Source organism: Gymnoscopelus braueri, assembly GCF_963280865.1.
Source record: "Gymnoscopelus braueri genome assembly, chromosome: 2".
Lineage (NCBI taxonomy): Eukaryota > Metazoa > Chordata > Actinopteri > Myctophiformes > Myctophidae > Gymnoscopelus > Gymnoscopelus braueri.
The window spans coordinates 20,083,193-20,104,327 of record NC_137604.1 but is presented as its reverse complement, the minus strand read 5'-3'; the positions used below and the strand labels follow the sequence as shown (position 1 = coordinate 20,104,327).

Here is a 21,135-nt window from a genome sequence, read left to right as displayed (position 1 = left end):
GACAATCTACAAGCTCACAACGCGACAGGTTGTGAGCTTTTAGATTTTTGCCAAATGTTCCCCCCCAGAATGGGGATGCTAGGGGTTTTACGTGAATTTATGCGTGTTTGCGACTCTGCAAACATTATTGTTAATATGCACATTAACTAGCTACTAGCACATATTCCACAAGTAATAATAAGCTGTGTGACCAGTTATCTGATTGCGCTTGAAAATGTCGGACAGACAGACCGACAAGAGTGGCTTATACAAGCAGTGTGGTCACAGCTATGGCTGGCAGGCTCTCCTCTCTCACAGCCAGCCTTCCTTTTCCTCCTGAGACAATGTGACGCTTCCACTCCTCAAATGTGTGTGTGTGTGTGTGTGTGTGTGTGTGTGTGTGTGTGCGTGCATGCATGCGTGCGGTGTGTTCCTGTGGCCTCTGTGTTCCCGACAGGCCCAGATGGGTACACAGGCAGGCAGCTCTGCTGTCTGAGCAAGCAGCCAGCTAACCCTGGGTCACTGCGCCAAACCTTTCTTCCCCACTACTGATATCTACCCCCCACCACCATCACATCCACCCCGAAAAACCACAGGTGTCTCTCTCTCCCTCTCCGTCGTACGCCAGCTATGCCGTGCTACGATCCGTTCACCCTCAGCCTCCCATAAAAGTAAAATGGAGCTCTTTTCAAAGCCACATTTTGAAGCCCACCCCTTTTTTTGCAAGGCAGGTCTGCCTAAAACCCAGCTCTTGCGTATGCACTTATTCTCTATTCAGTATGTATGGAGGAGGACACAATCCTGCTCGCCCACTCCCTCTCTCTGCTTTCCATTTAGACGCCCTGTACAGTTTGGAGGTTTAGAGCGATAGAGAGGGAGAGAGATGAATACTGCTGAAGCCCAGCTGTATAACACGGACACAGGTAGCTTTGCATGAGAGTAGAATGACAGGTCTAAATCTTCTCCGTTGATGCAGCCATGCTCTTGCAGCCTACATGGACATGCTTGCACTGCAGTACTAGCTGAATGTTTATTTTGTTATTATAGCATTCTATTGTGCATGATACTACTGTGATCCTCACTCAGGCATCGTGTGGCTTTTGTTTTTACAGAACAAGGCAAAAAACACCTCATGATGCGGTTTGCGCTTGAAGAGAAATAGGAAGTCAATAGAAGAAATACTGTACTTACGTGTGCTCTCAAAAGAGTTATTTAAAGCCTTGCATGGATACGGCTGCACTGAAAAATCTCCACTAGTTTCCGCTTAATTTTTTATTCAAATTCCCTTGGAACTGACACGGTTAGTCAGTGTGAAAACGGGGAGGAAAAGCTATGGCTTGCCCTAGATTCCAAACTTGTGAATAAGTAAATAATGAATGACTTCTCAGGCCATCCAAGATGTCTGACATAATTACTGGATGGGCTTTTAAAGGGAAGGGTCAGATTTAACCGACCAATACCCTTACTCTTCGGCAAAACCCTGCTTTCCCAAATGCCTTTAACACATGTACTCTCGCACAAGCACACGCATGCAATCCCACCCCCCGTTTGACCTACTTTTAATCTACACGAGAGAGAGGAAATATGACCCTTCACCCACTTATCACACTAATTACATATCACCAACCACTGTTCCAGTATCAAATCTACTAAAGTGACATGTAGAAGGAAATTAAGATAGCATTGCATTAGCAATTCACTGACCAAAAGAAAATTTTAAAAAAATCACGCAGGACTTCTCGACTTTGCAAGGATGAAGCCCAATTTATGCTCTACTGTACAAAGGTGAAAGTAGCCGATCTATAAGCTCACACGACGCATCACGGACGCAAGGAGTTGTGAGCTTGTAGATCGGCTATTTTTGGCACGCGACACCATTGTATGATGGAATATAAATGAGGCGTATGGAAGGGTATTACTTTTCTCTTCCCTTCTCCCTACTTTGCAGTGTCAAGGCTCATTTGAGGCAACCGCAAATCACAATTCACCGCAATAACTGGAGCTATTACAGTGGCGTGTATTACAAAGCTGCATTTAAACGAGTCTTAGGTCCCTTCCATGGAGCACGGCATCCAATCAGCGGTGAATTATCTTACTAGGAAGAGGAGAGAGCAATCCAATCACACAAGAAAAATAAATAGAAGGGACGGTTTCCTTTTCCGTGATTTGAGTGTATTTGTTTTCAAAAGAGGCTAAGTCCATAATTCTGATGCTAAAAATAACAAAAGCAAAGCAGTGCTGCCTTAGCTCAAGGGCCTGGGGACATCACATTTAGCCACACCCCAGATCAGAGAGAATGAAAAGTGCACGTGAGCTTGTGGCACACTGATCTATACTCTGCAGATGGTCCCATACAATATACATGCAGAGAGCCGGGCCCACTTCACTACTCACCATATAACTGTATGTCTTTCATAACAACTACGTTCAGTATACACACACATAGGTGCACTGTACTCCATACACACACACACGGCGTGGGAGTATTACACATGCATGCACAGACACACGCACATACATAGGCCCTCATGGACACGCTACATGCCAAACAACGGTTCTCTGTGTTTGCTCACCATCTTTGTTTACTGGTTGGCTAAGTTAACACAAAGGCAAGGGTTGTTTTTTTTCCTGGTAAGGATGGACCGGCTATGATTCCCTGCTTTTCTCCTTTCTCTTTCTTTCCCTCTTTTACAGAGGCCCTTCTGGCTCCCTCTCGCTCTCTTTCTTTCTCTCACATGACTGCTATGGGTTTGTAGCCTCGGTCACATGTATTTTCATACAGACAGTGGCACCTGACTGAATAAGTTCTTTTTTTTTGGGGGGTTGGAAAAAAAAAGAAGGAAACTACCAGTCTCTAGGCTGACTGCTGGAATAGTCATCAAACAGCTAAATAATAGCCTGGTTGCAAAGCTGGACTTTACCATATGTGCCTCTAACAACTATAAATAGGTTACAATTGTGTAGGAAAGGACTCCAGTTAGAAACCTGCCTGTATCTGGCTGGGATGAGGAATGGTCCGGCTATGGCTAGCAGAAAGAAAAAAGAAGAGAGCAATCGAACCTGTCTTTGAAAAACAACATTCTACGTTGTCCTCTAAAGTGAGTCTACATGCACTGTCATCATAAACATCAGTCTATGGTTGGCACATGATGTATGAATGCTAGCATAATGTCATCAACAGCCACTGGACAACATGTCCAAGATGTTCTCATTACTCATGAAAAAAAATGCACTGGATGATGAATTCAAATGACAGCCTGTGTTAGCGGGGCAAAGGTAAACAAATGAGGGGTTGAGAGGCTGGCTTTACATTGAAGAAAATTGGTTAGAGTCATATTTTGCCGCTGGTGACATGCTAGCTAATCCGTCACGTTTCTGGGCTCTCACATACACTCTCTCTCTCTCTCTCTGTGACACACACACACAGATTAAAACAGGCTCTGCTCAACTGCTGCTGCAGACTTCTCTCCAATGAAAGACCAATGCATTTCTCTTCTCCTTTATGAAACATGGACAGATGGGATAGATGGAGAGAGAGAGACAGACAGAGAGAGAGAGGACTTCTGTCTGTTTGTAATCTGCCCAGAAACTAGCCTTGGGAGCCGACACAGATGAGTGATCTGGGCTGGGTTACACTAGGCCAGCCAATGGCCAGTGACTCTGTCCTAGTGATCCTTTTCACCAGCTGATCTCTACAGAAGATTTTCTATTCAAATGAAGAAGGAAAGAAAACTGGACTAACTGAACTAAGCCTGTTGTCCGTTTCCCTGACGGTTTGACGAGTGAAGTCTCAGGAAATCTATTGATGGAAAGACACTTTAAAAAAACAAGTCCTTAAGACTTAAACAGCCTGCCAGGAAAAACTAAACTAAACTAAAACTACCCCACGTTACGCCTTGTGTTGGTTGCATGGTGCCCCCCACCCACCCCACCAATACAATCGTCCATTGAGTGTACTGATGGCTAATTGTTACACTTGACAAACACAGTTGTGTAATGTGAGGAATGCTGGTATCTCCAAGCTTTTACATCTGCCATTTTTCCGAAAATACAAATTTCTTTTTTTATTCTTTGAACTTTTTAGAATTTCTTTTATATTTTTCAACTATAATGCCATGCCAAAAATAGGTTAATTCTCAAAGCTGTATTTCCTTTTTAGATTCACAATTCATTTGAATTGTGACCTCAATCCTTCCCAAAGACTCCCAACTTCTGCTAACAGAGTCCCCACCTTCCTGTGACTGGCTTGCGGACGGACGGGAACGCCGCCGGTGGGATTGTTTAGTCTGGGATCGCCACTGGAACTCGCTTGGAAAAACATCGGCGAGATGCAGGATTTGAAACCACACTGAAAGTGTAGGAGCTACTATAATAACAGACTAATGGGAGGCTGAAGACGGAAAAAAAGGGGGAAAAAAATCAATGTGGGATCACAGGGGAACCCCTCTTGCAGCCAATCCCCATGCGGAAGGCTGGTAAATAAAGTGCACGGACGGACGGCAGTCATTACTGGGCAGACTGACACCGACCGCCGTCACGCCAACACACGCTGAAGCCATGCCAAGCCACTGAGAGGCATCTGCAACGATGCATAGCAACAGTGAAGAAGAAGGGAGGGAGAGAGAGAGAGAGAGAGATGGGGGGGGATGCATAGGAAACCAGAAGATCATCAGACAGAGAAGAAGAAAGATGACTGGTTAGCTTGAGATGAAAAAAGCTGAAAAGCCAAACAACATGCACAGGCACACACACACCCATACCAGGCTGACTAGGAGGGGGGGGGGGGGGGGGGTCCTGCCAGCTGTGCGGTATGTGTAGCAGAGCCAAGGGAGAATGGGGCTGAAACCCATCACTGACACATGGATTAGTTCACACGTGCACACTGCCTTTTAATCTGCTCCACTGACAAAGGCTTCGCTCTTGGAGGGAGAAGGGGAGCGAGAGAGAGAGAAGTGAAAGAGGTAGAGAGTGAGATCACATGCCTTTAGTTGGGTTGTCCAAGACATTGTTTTTTTTTTCAACGTCTCTCACGCTCTCTCTCTCTCTCTCTCACACACACACACACACACACACACACACAGAGCGGTGGAGATCACAGGAGATCACATGATTCCAATGCCCTTCTATGCTCAAAAATCAAGTGTCTCCACTTCCATTCATTCATCCATCCATCGGACCAGCTGCTGACCCGCTCCACCCGCTCCACCCCTTGCTTGGTCCTGGGGTCAGGACGAGAGAAGCTTTGGATTAAACTCCAATATGGCAGCATGGCTCCTAAAACAGGCCCTGGTGCAAACCGAGGGCCATCCAGCCAGATGTTAGCTCTGTGCGAGGGGTGTGTGGGATGAGGGTGGGGGGGTTTCAGTGCCCCTTCAGACCACATCCTCCAGAGAGGCTTTGGTACGTCCAATGGAGGATCGTAATCCAAACATAGCCCACACTACATCCGCCGCCTTTTCCCACAAACACACAAATGCAGAGAGACACACACAAATGGACATGCGTGCGAACATACAAAAGTTAGGTTAAGTTGATTTAAACATAATTTTAACAAATGTTATTCCATGTACTATTCCTCCAAATACAATATACACATCGTATATGTTATGCATCTATATTTTAGACAATATATTTAGTTGTACATTCTAGCCTACATTCAGGGAGAGAACGACGTCAGATAGTCGGGAAGATCTGCACTCTCATTGGTGAGTTGCTAACATCAAGGGCACTGTGATTGGTCAAAAGCGAGTGGTGTTTTTCCCCTTTTCCCCGGCTGTGAGGCTAAAAATAGACATATAGTTAGATTTAGCCTAAATGAATATGCTGTGGGTTGTTTTTTCCCCCCCAATAAGCATTTTTCTTTCTTTCTTTCTTTCTGCCTTTAGGTGTGGATTTAGTTTAACATGGCCGCTAAATGACTAAGCAGCATGACTAGCTACTGTACCAAGCGAAGGAACACAGGAGCATTCCATCCTGGAACACAATGTAACAACAGCATGTCAGTCCACTTATGCTAGCGTGGGCTTATCAACAAGTCTGACCCACCACCGCTGCCGTTAATGGCAAAACGGCGCGTAGGAGGACGAGCCGAAGGGTTGCTATTGCAGGGGGAGAGACCAGAAAGAACACAGGAGGAGTCTGATACTTTTCCTCCTCGTGCCTAAACTTCACAGCCTCTCTCTCATTCAAAACAACACACCGTTGCTATTTTTGGTCCTTCAAATTAAACAAGCCCGTTGAGTCTAACACCTTGGGCTCCAACCTGCTGACTAAGCCTGTATGCCCGTCGCCCGGCCCTGTTAGTTTGCTAACGCGGTGTCCTTTCATGGAATGCGGTGAGGATGCAGTTTGCTGTATAAGGGCACAACAAGGAGGTGGGAAGATAACCAGAGTCAAAAGGTCAGAGGATCCAGGGGCAGTAAAATCATCAGTGTTGATTTAAGTCTGAGACAGTACAAATGTACTCAAAATGGACCCAAAAGGCTCCATTTTGGTTACACTGCGTAAACTCTGAGTTACAAATGGATAAATGAACACTGAGGATTTTGCTGCGCAGTCAGGGGGTTATGGGTGACCTGTGTCAAAAGGTAAACAAGGATTCTCTCAAGTCTTCCTAAAGCTGTTTTTGGAAGACAATGTTGTGTCGTTTAACCCTGAAATGTGTGCGTGTGGCAAATAGTCTAAATGCGAGCCAAAACACTCAAAACCATCAGTTTTATTTTTGGAATACAAGCCAGTGACCTACTTTCACCAACGTTACATTAAACAGCAGCAATTATAAAGACCAAATGATGCACCACAATCACCAGCATTTGAGTGGGGCTCTGGTGTTAATTATATACCACCCTGGTACTGGTTTACCTAATGTAGATCACTGTGTTAATTACAGGTTTAGATTGTCCCCCGGGCAGCACTAACTGATACACTGGGAGAGCGTATTATCACGCTTGTGTGTCGCTCAAGGCTCTCCTGAGTCAGGTGTGTTTGACCTATCGCTCCTCTCATCCCATCAGCCTGTCAATGACTTCCTCCTGTTCCGTCACCGTCGGTCGGTCAAACCGAAACACTGGGCAGGCTAGCAGGGGGGGGGGGGGGGGCGGACTGGTGCTAGGCCTGTCACAATTATTATATAATAGTCTAATTGCAATTATTTTATATAATCGCAATTATTTTATATAGTCGCAATTATTTTTGCATAATCGTCATAATCAATTCCATGTTAAAAAATGTAATATATTTTCCCAAAAAATCTAAAATAGTGGAAATAGCAGATCTATAAGCTCAAAACTTTGAGCTTATAGATCGGCTATTTCCACTATTAATGTTTATTTTTAAGTATAAAGTAACTAAATATGTGTTATTTGTCATATCTGCCCTGTGCAACTTTTGTTTACGAAAGCTAAAAGCCAAACAGAAATGTAATTTTTATCCATAATGTTCCATACATTTTCAACGACACACAATTAAATCGTTAAATCGCAATTATTTGAGTGATAATTAATCGGCAACTTAAATTTGTAATCGTGACAGCCCTAACTGGCGCTGGACAACAACAGGATGGAGGGGAAACGTGCCCTAGCTAGCACGTGTGCATGCTCCACCAGAGCTCCATAGCTGGGCTCGCCAGACCAAAGATCAAGTCCCCTAAGCCGCTTTCCCGAGCCAAGAAAAGCTTACAAGTCGTCACGTTGGAGGAGAACAAATGGTGCCGGTTTTTAGGCCCTGCAGCGAAGCCTCAGAATAGGCCTGCGCTCACTGGGCAGACAAAACGGGAGCGGCTGGTGCAGCAGTTCTAACGGTTCTCTTCGAGGAGTATCAGCATCAGCACATCCAGAAAACATGGGGCTGGGGCTTTATACAAAGTGTGGCTACTCACCCCTGAAGGCCTGAACGCAGGTATTATATTTATAGGAAGAATGAGAAAAGAATGGCAAGGTTCACTCGAAAACAAGATGTTTACCACTTAAACTATTGGGACACCTTACTCTTGCAAATTGATTACAAAACCCTCTTAACAAGGTATTATTACTAATAATGTATACATATTTAGACTTCCTTTCAGACATATACCTTACAGATATATTGAGCAAAAGGAGGATGTAAAAATGTTTCATTGGTTCATGGATATCAAACACTATATTATGTAGTTAACTGAAAGGTCACTGCAATTGTTGTGAAATATCACCTCCAGTTACTTAAAAACACTCTGACTCATGACTGTATTAGTCCAGATGGGCCCCCCCCCCCCCCCCACCACCACATTTGCAGCCCACTCACGTAATGACAACCAAAGTGTTCTGTAGGCTGCATCTAAGTGGAACGGTTGCGTGTGTTTTGCAGTTTTTGGAAGGGGACAAAAAAAAAAAGAAAGAAAAAAAAACCTGGCGGACGAGAACACCCACACACCGCTCCAATGTCGAACGCAAATGAGCCGTGACCATCTTCATTTATCCCAGGCCACCGACACAGAACAAAAAAAATACTAAGTGGGGCGGACCTCAAGGTCACTCTTCACGTGCCACCTTAACCACATTAACCCTGGCGTCCCTATTTTGGGCTTATCATTATAGGCGAAAACTTCAGGAGGAAAACAAATCAAAACTTCTAGAAGATTTGCGACATGACGTGACTTGTGAGCTTGTAGATTGTCTATTTCTGAAATATGACTTGGAGGTATCCGTGTTAATATTCCACAGAGAGCTCACGCTGAATGGCGTTTAACACACTGTTTACACAAACTCAGCTTTGTAAAGGACAGAGTGGAAAAACTAATACTGCATCTGTGACCCTGCCATGGGCAGCGAAATCTGTCCCTGTCTTTATTATGGACAACGTCCTGATAAACAATATGAAAATTAATAGAAGGTGGAGAGGAGGGGGTTGATGACCGTTGACTCCTTTGGATTTTATTGTAGTGAGTAAAAAGCCTGTTGTATTGATTAACCATAAACGGAGACATTATTAAAAACATTTTTTACTGTACATCGTTGGTGGCTGCTGGCTCGGCCATTTAGTGCACAGACCATTATGCTCCTAGCGAGTGTGAGAACACGGGTTTGAATCCAACCCCTTTTTTGTTTTGCATGTCCGTCCTTCCTTTCTCTCTGCCCTTGGTTTCCTGTCTCTCTACACTGACCTATCTGAAATAAGGCGTAAGAAAATGGCAAAAATAAACAGTGCACCGTGTAATTCCCTCATCGTGTGTTATACAACTCGCCCTCAAGTTCAACATGACTAAACCACTACTTGCCTTAGCTGGGGCATAAAGTGAGCAAATCCGCCACTTGACACGTTTCAAACAACAATGACTTACAGAGAGGACGGGGTGATGAAAGGGGTTGTTTAGAAATTAGAATAGCAACATTATATATAGTGGCAGCAAACAATTCTGCTACATCTGTACACACGGTCCATTTTTACACTTGCAGAGTTAAACTAACAATGAGGATTTTACTGTGTACTGTTAAACCTAACTAACAGTGTAATTTAGTGGTGACATGTGGCAGTAAAATGGGTTTGTTATGCGTAGCGTTGATCAAAGTGGCAGGGCCACGGCGTTATCTTTGGTGGGCCGCGCTATGTGAGCATCTGGAATGTGGGTTTTTTGCAAAAAACCCTTTCATCTGAGTCCTGTGGTCTTGCCCCGTCATGACTCCAGCTCTTTGCAGAGAGGTTATCAGGTCCTGCGGTAGCCACGGAAGGCGAGGCCTTCACAGCCGCAAGGAGATGTGAGCGCCTGATAAAAGTGTTGCAAAGGCCCCAGCCCGGCTGGGCCGTAAACGGGCCGCCACCTCCAATTTACAGCACTAGAGGAGTCTGCTGAGATGGAAAGACAGGGCTGCCCCACTCCTCAATTACACAGTAAAATCCTATGGGTTAATTTAACTCTTAGGAGTGTACATTTGTACACTCTGAGTTACAAATGGATAAATTAACGCTGAGGATTTTACTGTGTATGGCGTAAGCCTCACACACTTGACTGCACAACTATGCCTGACACATATAGCTTACAGCGGGACATGTGCTTAAAGGGGAATTGGATTAACCGCTGGCAAGAAAAGAAAAAGTGGGGATTATAAGCGATTTAGACCTAAAGTGTGTCTCTCATTTTATTTATTTATTATAAATACAAATAAAGATGGATTTTTCTCTTTCTTTGCTAATGAAAATGTGATTAGGCTGGTACTGTAATTCACCTGCAACTAGGGATGAACCGACTGGGAAATTCTGGGCCGATACCGATTAAAATAACAATTTGGCTGATAGCCAATGTCGATACACATATAACATATTTGCCAACAAACAGATGGCAAGTATAGAGTCAGCAAGGCAAGTATCGTCCGATACCGATGTTCATCCAATTAATCAGTGCATCCCTACAAACAGCAACCTCAGACTCAAGGTGTTCAGCTTAAGAGACCAAGGACAAGGACTTGTAGGTGCCTCATCATGACTTGTGCAGTGTTGCACAGAACAGCATGTTCCAGGCCAGTGCCTCTCTCTGACTCTCCTCCTCCTCCCCGTGAGCACAACAAGCACGGATCACTTTATCTCTGCCACATCCCACACATGGTGGTGTCACATGGGGTGGCAGCATGGAGGAACACTGACGAAGCAACCTGTGTGGGTGATGCTGCTGTTGCTATCTGTCTGGACCAGTTGGGCATCCGGCTGGCCTCATGTAGGGGGGAGAAAGCAAGGCAACATATACTAGCACCACAATCATGATGACGCATGAACTCTGTGTGACGGACGGACTATATTTAACCACATGAACCCCTAGTATCACTATTCTGGGCATCATGTCACAATATACAAACTTCCACCGAAAGCTTTTAGATCGGCTATTTTTGGCAAAGAGATTCGGTGTAGAGGAAAAAAGGAGGGGACCAAGTATAGACACCTGGGGTACACCGGTCAAATAGGTTAACTCAATGGACACACACATCCTTTCATTGTACCCACATGCTTGGAGATAATGAAATGGAAGGCGGTTGTTTTTTTATTTACCATAAATCCTGAAAGTCTAGCTGCACTTATTTATGGTCTGGAAGTGAACCCTCTCACAGCATGATTGTCTTGTGAAACTACAAAGCCAAAACACAGACGACTAGTGCCCAATGTGGGCGGTGGACTCACAATCTGATAAGGGCTTCTAAGAAACCACTATCTTTTGTCACCACCAAAAGAAGCAGTGGCAGACAAACCATCACAAGCCACGGCCTATTTCAATACGCCACATTCCTAATGGTGCACTGCAGAGATGCTATCTTGTGAAGACCGAGATTTAAAAAATTGAAAATCCAAGTACTTTTACGTTCGGGTGAAACCCATGAAAAGCAAGCATCTAGTTGGGGCAGAAACTTTGCGACCATTAAACCCTCCTCCACCCCCCACGCACGATCCACTCAAAAGACATCTTTACATTTCAACAAGCACTGAACTTTGGTCTCCAGTTTCAGCCCTGCCTGCATGCACCCTTGCCTTGTCCATGTAACTCAAAGCCCTTAGCAACCACACTGTTGCATAAACCCATGCAGAGTTGTGACTCAGGAGTGTTAGCGAGACAGAGACAGAGAGAGAGAGACAGAGAGAGAGAGAAATGCCCATAGCTCACTGGAACTAGGTGGCCCTTATACTTTTGTTTTTAATGACCTGTTGAAGAGGAAATGCTTGCTTGAGGACAGACTAAAGCCTGGCAAAGTAAGAGAGTAAGATGTGAGGAACTGGTTATGGTGTCAGGGCAGAGTGTGTGAGCGTGTGTTTTAGCATACAGTGTACTCAAATTAAGTGAAGTTAAAAGCGGAAGACCAACTCACCTATTCTTCTCCAGCTCATTGTGTGTGGACCTGCAACAATAGAAAGTAGAGGACAAGTCACACACTTAACCATTTTCAGTCTGGCGGTGTCAATTTATCCCAAGTTTTCAAAATGTATCAAACATTTTTCAAAAAGAGCCGATCTACAAGCCCACACTGGTAGTGAGCTGGTAGATCGGCTATTTTTTAAATGGACAACGTGTGAAATAGGGCATAAGTGGTTAATAACAGCCTACACTTGCATTGCATGTTCAGGTCTATTCACTCTTGGAACCTCATTCTGCACAGGCTGGCTAATATACATGTAAGCTGGACAAACAAAGCCCAATAGAGACGCACTGAATTGGCTTTGCCTCGTTTGAATGGATTTATTAATTAGTCCCAAATGAGACAAAGTCAGGGCCAAGTGCAGTGCAGCCTTCGCACAAATGCTAACAAACTCTCCACCCGCCCCCCCACATGACTGTCAGGCCTGCAAAGTTGCACTACAAAGCCTTGACTACAGCACAACAGATCTGTGTGTGTGTGTGTGTGTGTGTGTGTACCAACATACGCTGGTGGGTGAGTGTGAGTGCACACACTGTAGCCAGGGTTCAGTGCTCTGTTAATAATGTAAAGTGAATCATCTGGCCCCTAAGAGCTTCTTTGTGTGGAAACACACTGAAGGGACACAGGCCCTCCTCCTGATACATAAACGGCTGGGTTCCTAGCCACATAAAGTGCACTGCACCTCAGGGACAGGCTTTAGGGGGAGGAACCGATTTCTCCCGGGTCATGTGATCATCAATTCTCCTTATTGGGGATTTATGTGTCCCCACTCTCTCTTTTCTCATCTTGTATTAACATGACAGCCTGTTGTGCTGTTAGCAGGGGGCAGGAGCACAGGAAATATGGTGACAGTGGTGCTAGTGGCCCAAAGAAAAGGTAAACAAATGAAAACATTTCTTTGGTTCCTTACAGCTTCTCAAGTTGTGAGGTTAGTATACATGGGCAGTTGTCACCACATTAGAAAGAAGGCTTTTTTGTGTTCAATTATTTATACCAATAAAAACACCACATGTCTCTGTTAGAATACATTACTGTGCTTGTAGTAGGGTACGCAAGACTGGTTATCAACTCAACTGTGACAGTATATTTGATAGAACATGGCAAGGTCTATGGCCGTGGACTAGCAGCTATCACAAGGAAATCATCCTAACTAATAAGCTGGCCTGCGCCATTACCAGAAAACCCACAACTGCCGTTAGCGTTCACGTGCATGTGTTTGACAGGTCGCAACTCACATATTCTACAACTCCCCCTGTAATGCTTATGCTCTGAATAGGCCAATACAGAATGTATCTTGATTCATCTAAGCCAGTGTTACCCAAACCTTTTTTCCTTGGAGCCCAACTTCTTACTGTCATCTGACACAACAAGCCACGTTGTGAGCTTGTAGACAGACAATTTTCACTATTTTTTTGAACTTTTAGAAAAACCTTGAAAAATCCAAGTTATGATTTTGTGCAACATGTTTAAAATGTAGGACTACCTCCAAATAGACACGGCCTCACGCCGTTCCTGCGATCTTTGGCGACCCTCAAGGGGGTCTCGGACCTCAGGTTGGGAACCACTGATCTAAGCCACTTCATCTGTATGACAGCCACCCCCCTCGTGCTCTCTCTCTCTCGTGTGAAGCTACCATTACTCTGAATCAGTGGCATCTCTTAGCCCAGCCCCCCACTACAGCCAACAGTGAAGCAACACACACAATGTCTTTATACGCTCCAGCAGAACCCACTCAGAAAATTCAATCTAAGTCGCCTTGATTTTATATGCTCTTTTATCATTGTAAATGTAAACCCGTTCCCCACCTCCCATGTCATCTATCAACACGTCAGAATCTCAATGACAATATAAACAACACTGGATTCCTTCCGCAAGCATGCTTGTGTATGGGCATGCACGCACCGACGCTCACGCGCACGCACACACACAAGCAGCAGGTCAATGAGATAAAGGCGACCGCTGTAAACAGTAGGTGAAAGGACAGACTGAGATAAGCCCATCACTTTAAGCCTCGGCATGTCACAAAGGAGGTGGCCTCACCTGGAGCATGCCTGGACCTATATCTGATCGTGACTGTTGCCATGCAGAACTAGGCAACGTGAGTGAGCGTGCTGCGCTGTTGATGAGTAATGCACAGTTCCTGTTTGTGGCCCGTTCCTGCATTAATATTAAAAAGCTCTGAGAGATAGAGGAGGCTAGGCTTCCATTTGATGCATACAGTAGTTGTCAATGGAAAGATTCATGTAAGCACCATAGTGGCAAGTGAAATCACATTGAGCCGTATCGGCTGATTTAGACTTGGTCGTACAACAGAGTCGAGCGCCGAAAATAGCCAATCTCCCAGATCAGAGCGTGTCGCATCCGAGCTTGTAGATCGGCTATTTCAGCACACTACTTTGGCTTTATCGGAGGAGATTCTTGGCTGCAGTCCCTGTTCCCCCAATGCACATGTCTTCCATCAGAGTGTACGGTACTTTACAAGAGCCATTTGTTTATCACACATTACATCAAGCTACATGATAATTATGATAATTAAAGCCTCTTTATTCTATGTTGACCATGCACCTTATGTATATTTGACAGTGACACTGTGTCTTCTTGTTTCTATATTCCCTACCCTTACGAGTACAACCCTTTTCTGTAAACTGCAAAATGTTGGGAGCGTGTACAAAAAAATATTTCACCCAGTCTATTACACCTGTAAACATGTGATGTGAGTGTGACTATAAACTTGAAGTTGAAGTTCAGTTGATATTACACAGTAGGGCTTAAAGTTATACAATGCAGAATCCCAAATAACGATTTTTAGCAACCTCTGCTGGTCACTACCGTCACTGCATACAATTTCCGTAATCCTCGATTACCCAGAATTCCATTCGTTTTCACCGGAAGCCGGAAGCGTTTCAAAAAGCGATCTTTTAATTGTTTTATACTATCTACGGATCGTTTCTCTTAGCCAGTGGAGCATTAGTTACCATGAGCTGTGCTTTCTTTTTCTGTTCTTTTTCGATCTTCAAATCCTACATTCTCTTAACATCAGCGTGAGGTTCCTTTTTGCTATTACCGCGGTAGTTCCTGGCCAAACAGGAAACCGTTGCGGTAGTTCCTGGGGACGTCGGCCACGACGTCATGACGTTGGCCAGGAACGTCATTTCCCCGGGAAAGTCCCCCCAGTCCACTTTCAATAGAAAATATATAAATAAAAGGCTTCCGGGGGTGAAATTCATGGAGTGGGTGTTGTGAAACTTTTGCCACTGACAAAAGATATACAATTTAACTTTAGTTTTGTTGAAAACGTTACTACTTTAAAGACATGCTGGATGCACAATCCAACAATAATTCAACCACACTTTTTTCAATGCGATACAATTCCAGAATAATGAACCTGCTAAAAGACCATATAGAGCAAATCTATAACTAATTAATTAGCTTATTCCTCAAAGATCTCCAGGTATTTGTGTTGGGAGGATTGCAAGCAAAACTTGCCATAAATAGCAGCTTTTCCCTTTTAGGGATGGTGATAAAACTGTCACAGACTCCCACAGTGTAGACAACAATGATATCATGTGAAAATGTGGAAATTCCTCACGTCAAAAATAGACTAAGAAAATTTAGTATGTACAGCAACAACAAAAAAACGTTTCAGTCGCTTGTGGAGCAAGTGTGGCACATTGTAAAGGATTGTTCGTTCTGTTCTGAAGGTGTCACTTTTACCCATGTCCCTAAGCAGCTGCAGGCAGCTTGACAATCAGCTGATGAATGCTAGCGAGCTGTTGATCAGTGTTGCCAGGTCGCCTTGTTATAAGCAACTGTGGGCTTCTTTTTCTGTAAGGTTGCTTGTAAATATAGGTAGTTGCGGATTGCGTTTTTTTGGGCTTGTTTCTAAAGTGTGGTTACTAATTTGGGCTTGTTTCCTAAAATGATGTTTAATCCAGTGTTTATTTTTCTTTTCACATCAAGGACCCCAAATGAATAGCCTATGTATTTATCTGCAGACCCTGATCTGAAAATATTTTATGCCAGGGACCACCCCCATACAAGATTTGTGTTGTTAAAATGTTTCAAAAAATATTCTACATTTTCTTCTAGATTTTTTTTTTTAATGGCCAATCTACAAACTCAAAACGCATCGTGAGCTTGTAGATCGGCTATTTTCAAATAGGTTTAAACTTGGGCTCATGTAGCATAGTCGCTTCTATTGGGCTTGTTTTCCTAGAGCTGGTTGCTTATTTCTCTCACAAAATATGGCAACACTGGCTGTTGTTGATGCTGCTACCTACCCCCACTAACCTAACCCAATAGAAACGTTCACTAAACCTTAACCTACGATTGTAGTTTATTTAAAAAAAGACAAATTATTCTCAGTAACGTCGTTTTATGACTGCATACAAACATACTAGAAAGCTATGTTTTCCAGAACATGCTGCTTAGAGGAAATGAAACCTAATAAAAAGAACAGACCTACAAGCAAACAACACGTCGCTTAGCGACGTGTTGTTTGCTTGAAGATCTGTTCTTTTTGGTTACCCACGAAATTATACATTTCGATCAAAAATATTCAAATTAAGCTTTATTTATACATTTAAGACGAGTGACTTTGAATATCAAGGGCTGTCACGTACAGGTATGCTCAAATAACAGGAAGAAGGGACACTTCATTTAAAAGTCTTACCTGTTGTGGGTATTATTGAACTTCTTGTTTCGGAATTTCCGTTGCCTCTGGTAATTATTTGTGTTTTCATTCGAAGGTAACGTTGAGGCGTATCCGTGTTCACATTCTGTTGGATGAAAGAGCAGTAAAAACCGTGGTGAGTTTCACGTCTGATCGCAACATGCAACCCAACCAGGGCTGCCACGTAAACACCGACACACAGTCGCACACTAATCTACTATGTACAGAATAAAATACATGTTTTTTTTTTTAAACCCTTCTTATTAGACCATGATCGGGATTCCACCATTTACCTCTTTCTCTCCTTTCTAGATATTCCGCAGCTTCCAATAATAGCTGGATGTTTATCACCTGAACAGCCGTCATGATACTTTGCCTATGGATTAGTGTTGTTGTTTTGTTTTAACGTGATCTTTCCAAAACAACTGGTACAGCTGATCGATATTGAAATGTTCGATCGGTTTCACACACACATGTTGCTTTAAAATATATATATATATTGTTCGCTGGCCCCGAGCAGCCTTTTGTCGAGAGAGAGAGAGAGAAAAAAACAAGCCAGTGTTTTCCACCAGCTTTACAAGCTGCAGCCAAAGCTTCACAGAGGCCGATCATTAAAAACGACAAAACCCAGTGTATCAAAGTACTAAAAGTGTCTTAGAAACACGATAACAAAGTTGTACAAAAAATGTTTACAAACAATATAAAATGTCCCCCCCAACAAACAGCCCAGAGCCAGCAAAAGTCCCTGCTGTTGCTGCTCGTTTCCTTTCCTTTCCTCCCAGTTTGTTTACCTAGGTTCTACAGCTGGGGGGCGGGGCCCTCCAGGGAAAGGGGGCTTGTCCCACCGCGAGGTACCCTGGGAAACCGAGTCATTTTATTGAATGGCCTGATCCATTTAGTCACAGCAGGCCAACTCGACACACACACTGCATTTTTAAGCAGTGGTGGAAAAAGTACACATTACTTGAGTAAATGTACTTAGTTACTTTACACCACTGCATTTAACGGCCAGTATATTAATAATGATCATGTGTGTACTTGTGTTGTATGTCAGTTTTATGTATTTAGTCGGTTAGCAAAATCATATGGGACTACATGTTCAATAGTCAACTATTTGACCTTTATTTGTACAGGTAAAATCCCATACAACAGTGGTTCTGAAAGTGGGTTCTGGGGACCTCCAGGGGCCTTTGAGGGGGTTCCAGGGGTCCCCAGCTAAATGATTGATAGGACCCAAATGGACCCTTTACAGGTCTTCGTCAAATCATCATGATTTGTGTGCATGGGGTTCTCATCTTAAACAAGCTCAGTGCTTAATGAGATTTCCAGTTTAGTAGACCTTGTATTGTGAATTTGTACTGTTATGTACTGTCATGTACTGTTCTCATGTCTTACTAAATAAAGTACATCAATCAATCAATCAGTCTGAAATGGAACCATTGTCAGAGTAATGGGGTCCCCGTGGCCTAATGCATGCCAAACTGGGGGTCCTTGAAATAAAGAATATGAAGGCCTAAAGCTTATCAATCAAAGTCCTATGTTTTGATTAATTATGTGAGTGGTGATGATGACGATGATTATGATTATTATGATGATGATATCGACGTTCAATAATAACAGACTGTATCTCTATCACACATACTACAAAACAGCAGGATATGCTGCTTGGTGTCTAGTACTTCATCCGTTTATAATTTAATGGGGGCCAAGTTCATTGATTAATGGGAGAGTTATGAAACAGGATGCTGCATGCACAGAAATAAAACATTGGATCCCACTTTAGCATGGCCAAGTGTCTCTGTCAGTTTCTCTAGCTCCACAATAATCCCACACATCCTACAAGTCCCATGATTCACCAAAGTGGTAGGCAGCGTTGCCAGGTTTTGAGAGAGAAACAAGCAACCAGGTCTATGAGAACAAGCCCATAAGAAGCGACTATATAGGCCACATTAGCACTTTGGCTATTTGAAAATAGACGATCTGCAAGCTCACAACGCGTCACACCGCAAAGCGTTGTGAACTTGTAGATCTGCTATTTTCAAGATATATTTTTGGGGGGGAATTAAAAATTGGAACAACAACAACACAAATCTGATACACAGGTCCACTCCCTGGCACAAAATATTCTCAGTCCGCAGACAAATAGCCTACGTACAATTTGTGGGTTCCTTGACATGAAAATGTTTGAGAACCACTGGTTTAAACAACATTAGGAAACGAGCCCAAATAAGCAACTACACTTTAAAAACAAGCCCCCAAAAACCGCAACAACCAATATTGACAAGCAACTTCACAGAAAACAAGCACAAAGTCGCTTATAATAAGCGGACATGGCAACACTTAGCATGTGTCGGCCGAAGCCAGGCCCAGCAACACATGACGTCACCGCCAGGAAGGCACACGATTGGTGGCAGGCGTTGACAGGCGTGAGAAGCGAACTTGCTCTCGGCCAATCGTAGCGGCGCTTTGCGCCATGTGGAAGCCATGCGAAAACACCCACAAATATAAAACCAGGAAGCAAACAATCGGTTGAAGAGGAGAAGAAAAAAAAAAGCATAGCCAGTATATCTGGTGCAACGTAATGTTACAATATAACTGGTGATTTTGCTAAACGGCAACAACGTTAGTGCAATATGCATTAGACAGTATTCAATTATTCATAACACGTGTTTATAAAGATTAACAATGATGACAAGCAAATCTATTTTTATATGACTTGCAACTGATCAGCAGACCCACAATAATAATATATTATTTTTTACAGAGAAGTAATCTGCCACGACATTAAAAGGGCTATGCAAGAGCGGTTCAGTCTTCACCTATAATGCCTGTCTAAGCTGCCAAATGTCAAAATATAAAACCACACATAAACTAATAAATGCCGTTTAGAACGAGTTAACTCTTCATTTGTTTTCATAAAACACGGCCAATTCAACATCCACTAATGATATCTACAGTAGCTCTGGCGATTAAAGTTGTTTTTTAACCAAGAGCCTGTATACGAGGATGACAATGACATCATCCTCAACTGAGTTGGAGAGGGCGCTGCAATGTGGTCAGAATGTTTCTTATATCGGAGTGGCTGCCAGCATGCACACCCACACACACACACCCAATCATTATGTCATATGTATCTCTCTACTATACTGCAGGGAAATATGATAGATCATATTTAAACTATGTTTCTCCAGATGCATGTAGGACATTGCAGCACTCTGCAACTGCACTCTAAAGCAAACCAATTAAATTGGTTTGCTATAGAGTGCAGTTTGCAAAGTGCTGCAATGTCCTACATGCATCTGGAGAAACATAGTTTAAAATATGATCATGCTAGACCACAAATAGGTTCTTTACCCCTCCAAAGGATGATTATTATTATTATTCCCAGTGACACCTTTTAATGCTTTTTATGCTTATACATAATATATTTTGTATATATTTGTCCTCTCTCAGTTTTAACCTGTGCTCCCCTCTTTTTGTGATGTGTTTTTTAACTAACCTTAATGTATGCCTGTGTGAGCTGTGGGATATCTGAATTTCCCTTCGGGCATTAATAAAGTATCTATCTATCTATAATACAATTTGATGTTGCAGATCGCACTAGTCAAGTGCAGCACGCATAGACATTATAACAAGGCTATGGTGCTTTATAGTTGAATGAACTCAGCCCTTTGTTGTCTGAGACTGTAGTGTAGACAATGAAAGTCTTGTTTTCGTAAAAAATTCAGAAGCAAACGATCGAAAAGGCCAAAATGCAACACAAAAATAAAACTCACTTCCATCCTTCCTCTCGGCGCTCTCAATAAAGCTAGCAGCCTCCAGCAAAACTTGCACGTTTTTCAGAAAAGTGTCGATCTGATCCATGGATGGGGAGTCTTTGGAATTGAAGACGTCATTAAAAGGGCAACTGGACGACATGTCGAAATCCTGCTGATCCATGGACGTTTCGGAGTCGAAAAACACTTCTTCGGTCTTCAGAGTCAGACCTCTTCTTTGCCTCTCACTTTTGGCCATTTTCGTCTCGGTTTAGTGTGCGATCGGACTACTTTTTCTTAGCAGGATAAACTCTTTGAGGCAGCGGCTGCCACAGTACTGTTAGGTAGGTAGGGGTTTCTGTGTGAATGCGGGCTGTAATGTGGAACAGCGGCCGATGTCTGTCTGTCGCAGCGTTGCCAGGTTTTGTGAGAGAAACAAGCAACCAGGTCTATGAAAACAAGCCCAAAAGAAGCAACTAAGGCTACATGAGCCCTTTCTTATTGATAATAGCCGATCTACAAGCTCACAACGCGTCACGATTGTGAGCTTGTAGATCTGCTATTTTCTTTAAATAGCAGAGAAGTGGAATATTTTCAAAACATTCTATCAACAAGAATCTTGTATGGGGTCCCTGGCATAAAATATTTTCAGATGGGGGGTCTGCAGAAAAATACATATTAATTTGGGCATGAAAATGTTTGAGAACCACTGGTTTAAACGACATTAGGAAACAAGCCCAAATAAGCAACTACACTTAAGAAACAAGCCCAAAAAAACGCAACCCGCAACTCCAGCAATATTTACAAGCGACTTTACAGAAAAACAAGCCCAAAGACGCTTATAATAAGCGGATATGGCAAC

At 43.3% G+C, this 21,135-nt stretch overlaps 1 protein-coding gene across 2 annotated transcripts in view; it reads right to left on the bottom strand.

The window, feature by feature from the left end:
• The window catches only part of mxi1 (max interactor 1, dimerization protein), a 31,892-nt gene extending 11,264 nt beyond the window's left edge, over nt 1–20,628 (bottom strand). Inside the window, exons 1-3 of one of the 2 annotated variants that reach the window (XM_080413037.1) lie at nt 20,295–20,628; nt 16,519–16,624; nt 11,799–11,828 (exon numbers count right to left, since the gene is read on the bottom strand). In XM_080413037.1, coding sequence (XP_080269163.1) covers nt 11,799–11,828; nt 16,519–16,624; nt 20,295–20,532 — 374 coding nt within the window. In that variant the 5' untranslated portion in view covers nt 20,533–20,628. Of the gene's footprint in view, nt 1–11,798; nt 11,829–16,518; nt 16,625–16,811; nt 17,281–20,294 lie in introns of those variants that run through there. The other variant, XM_080413038.1, reaches the window with a different exon arrangement.
• Between the last annotated feature and the right edge of the window lie 507 nt (nt 20,629–21,135).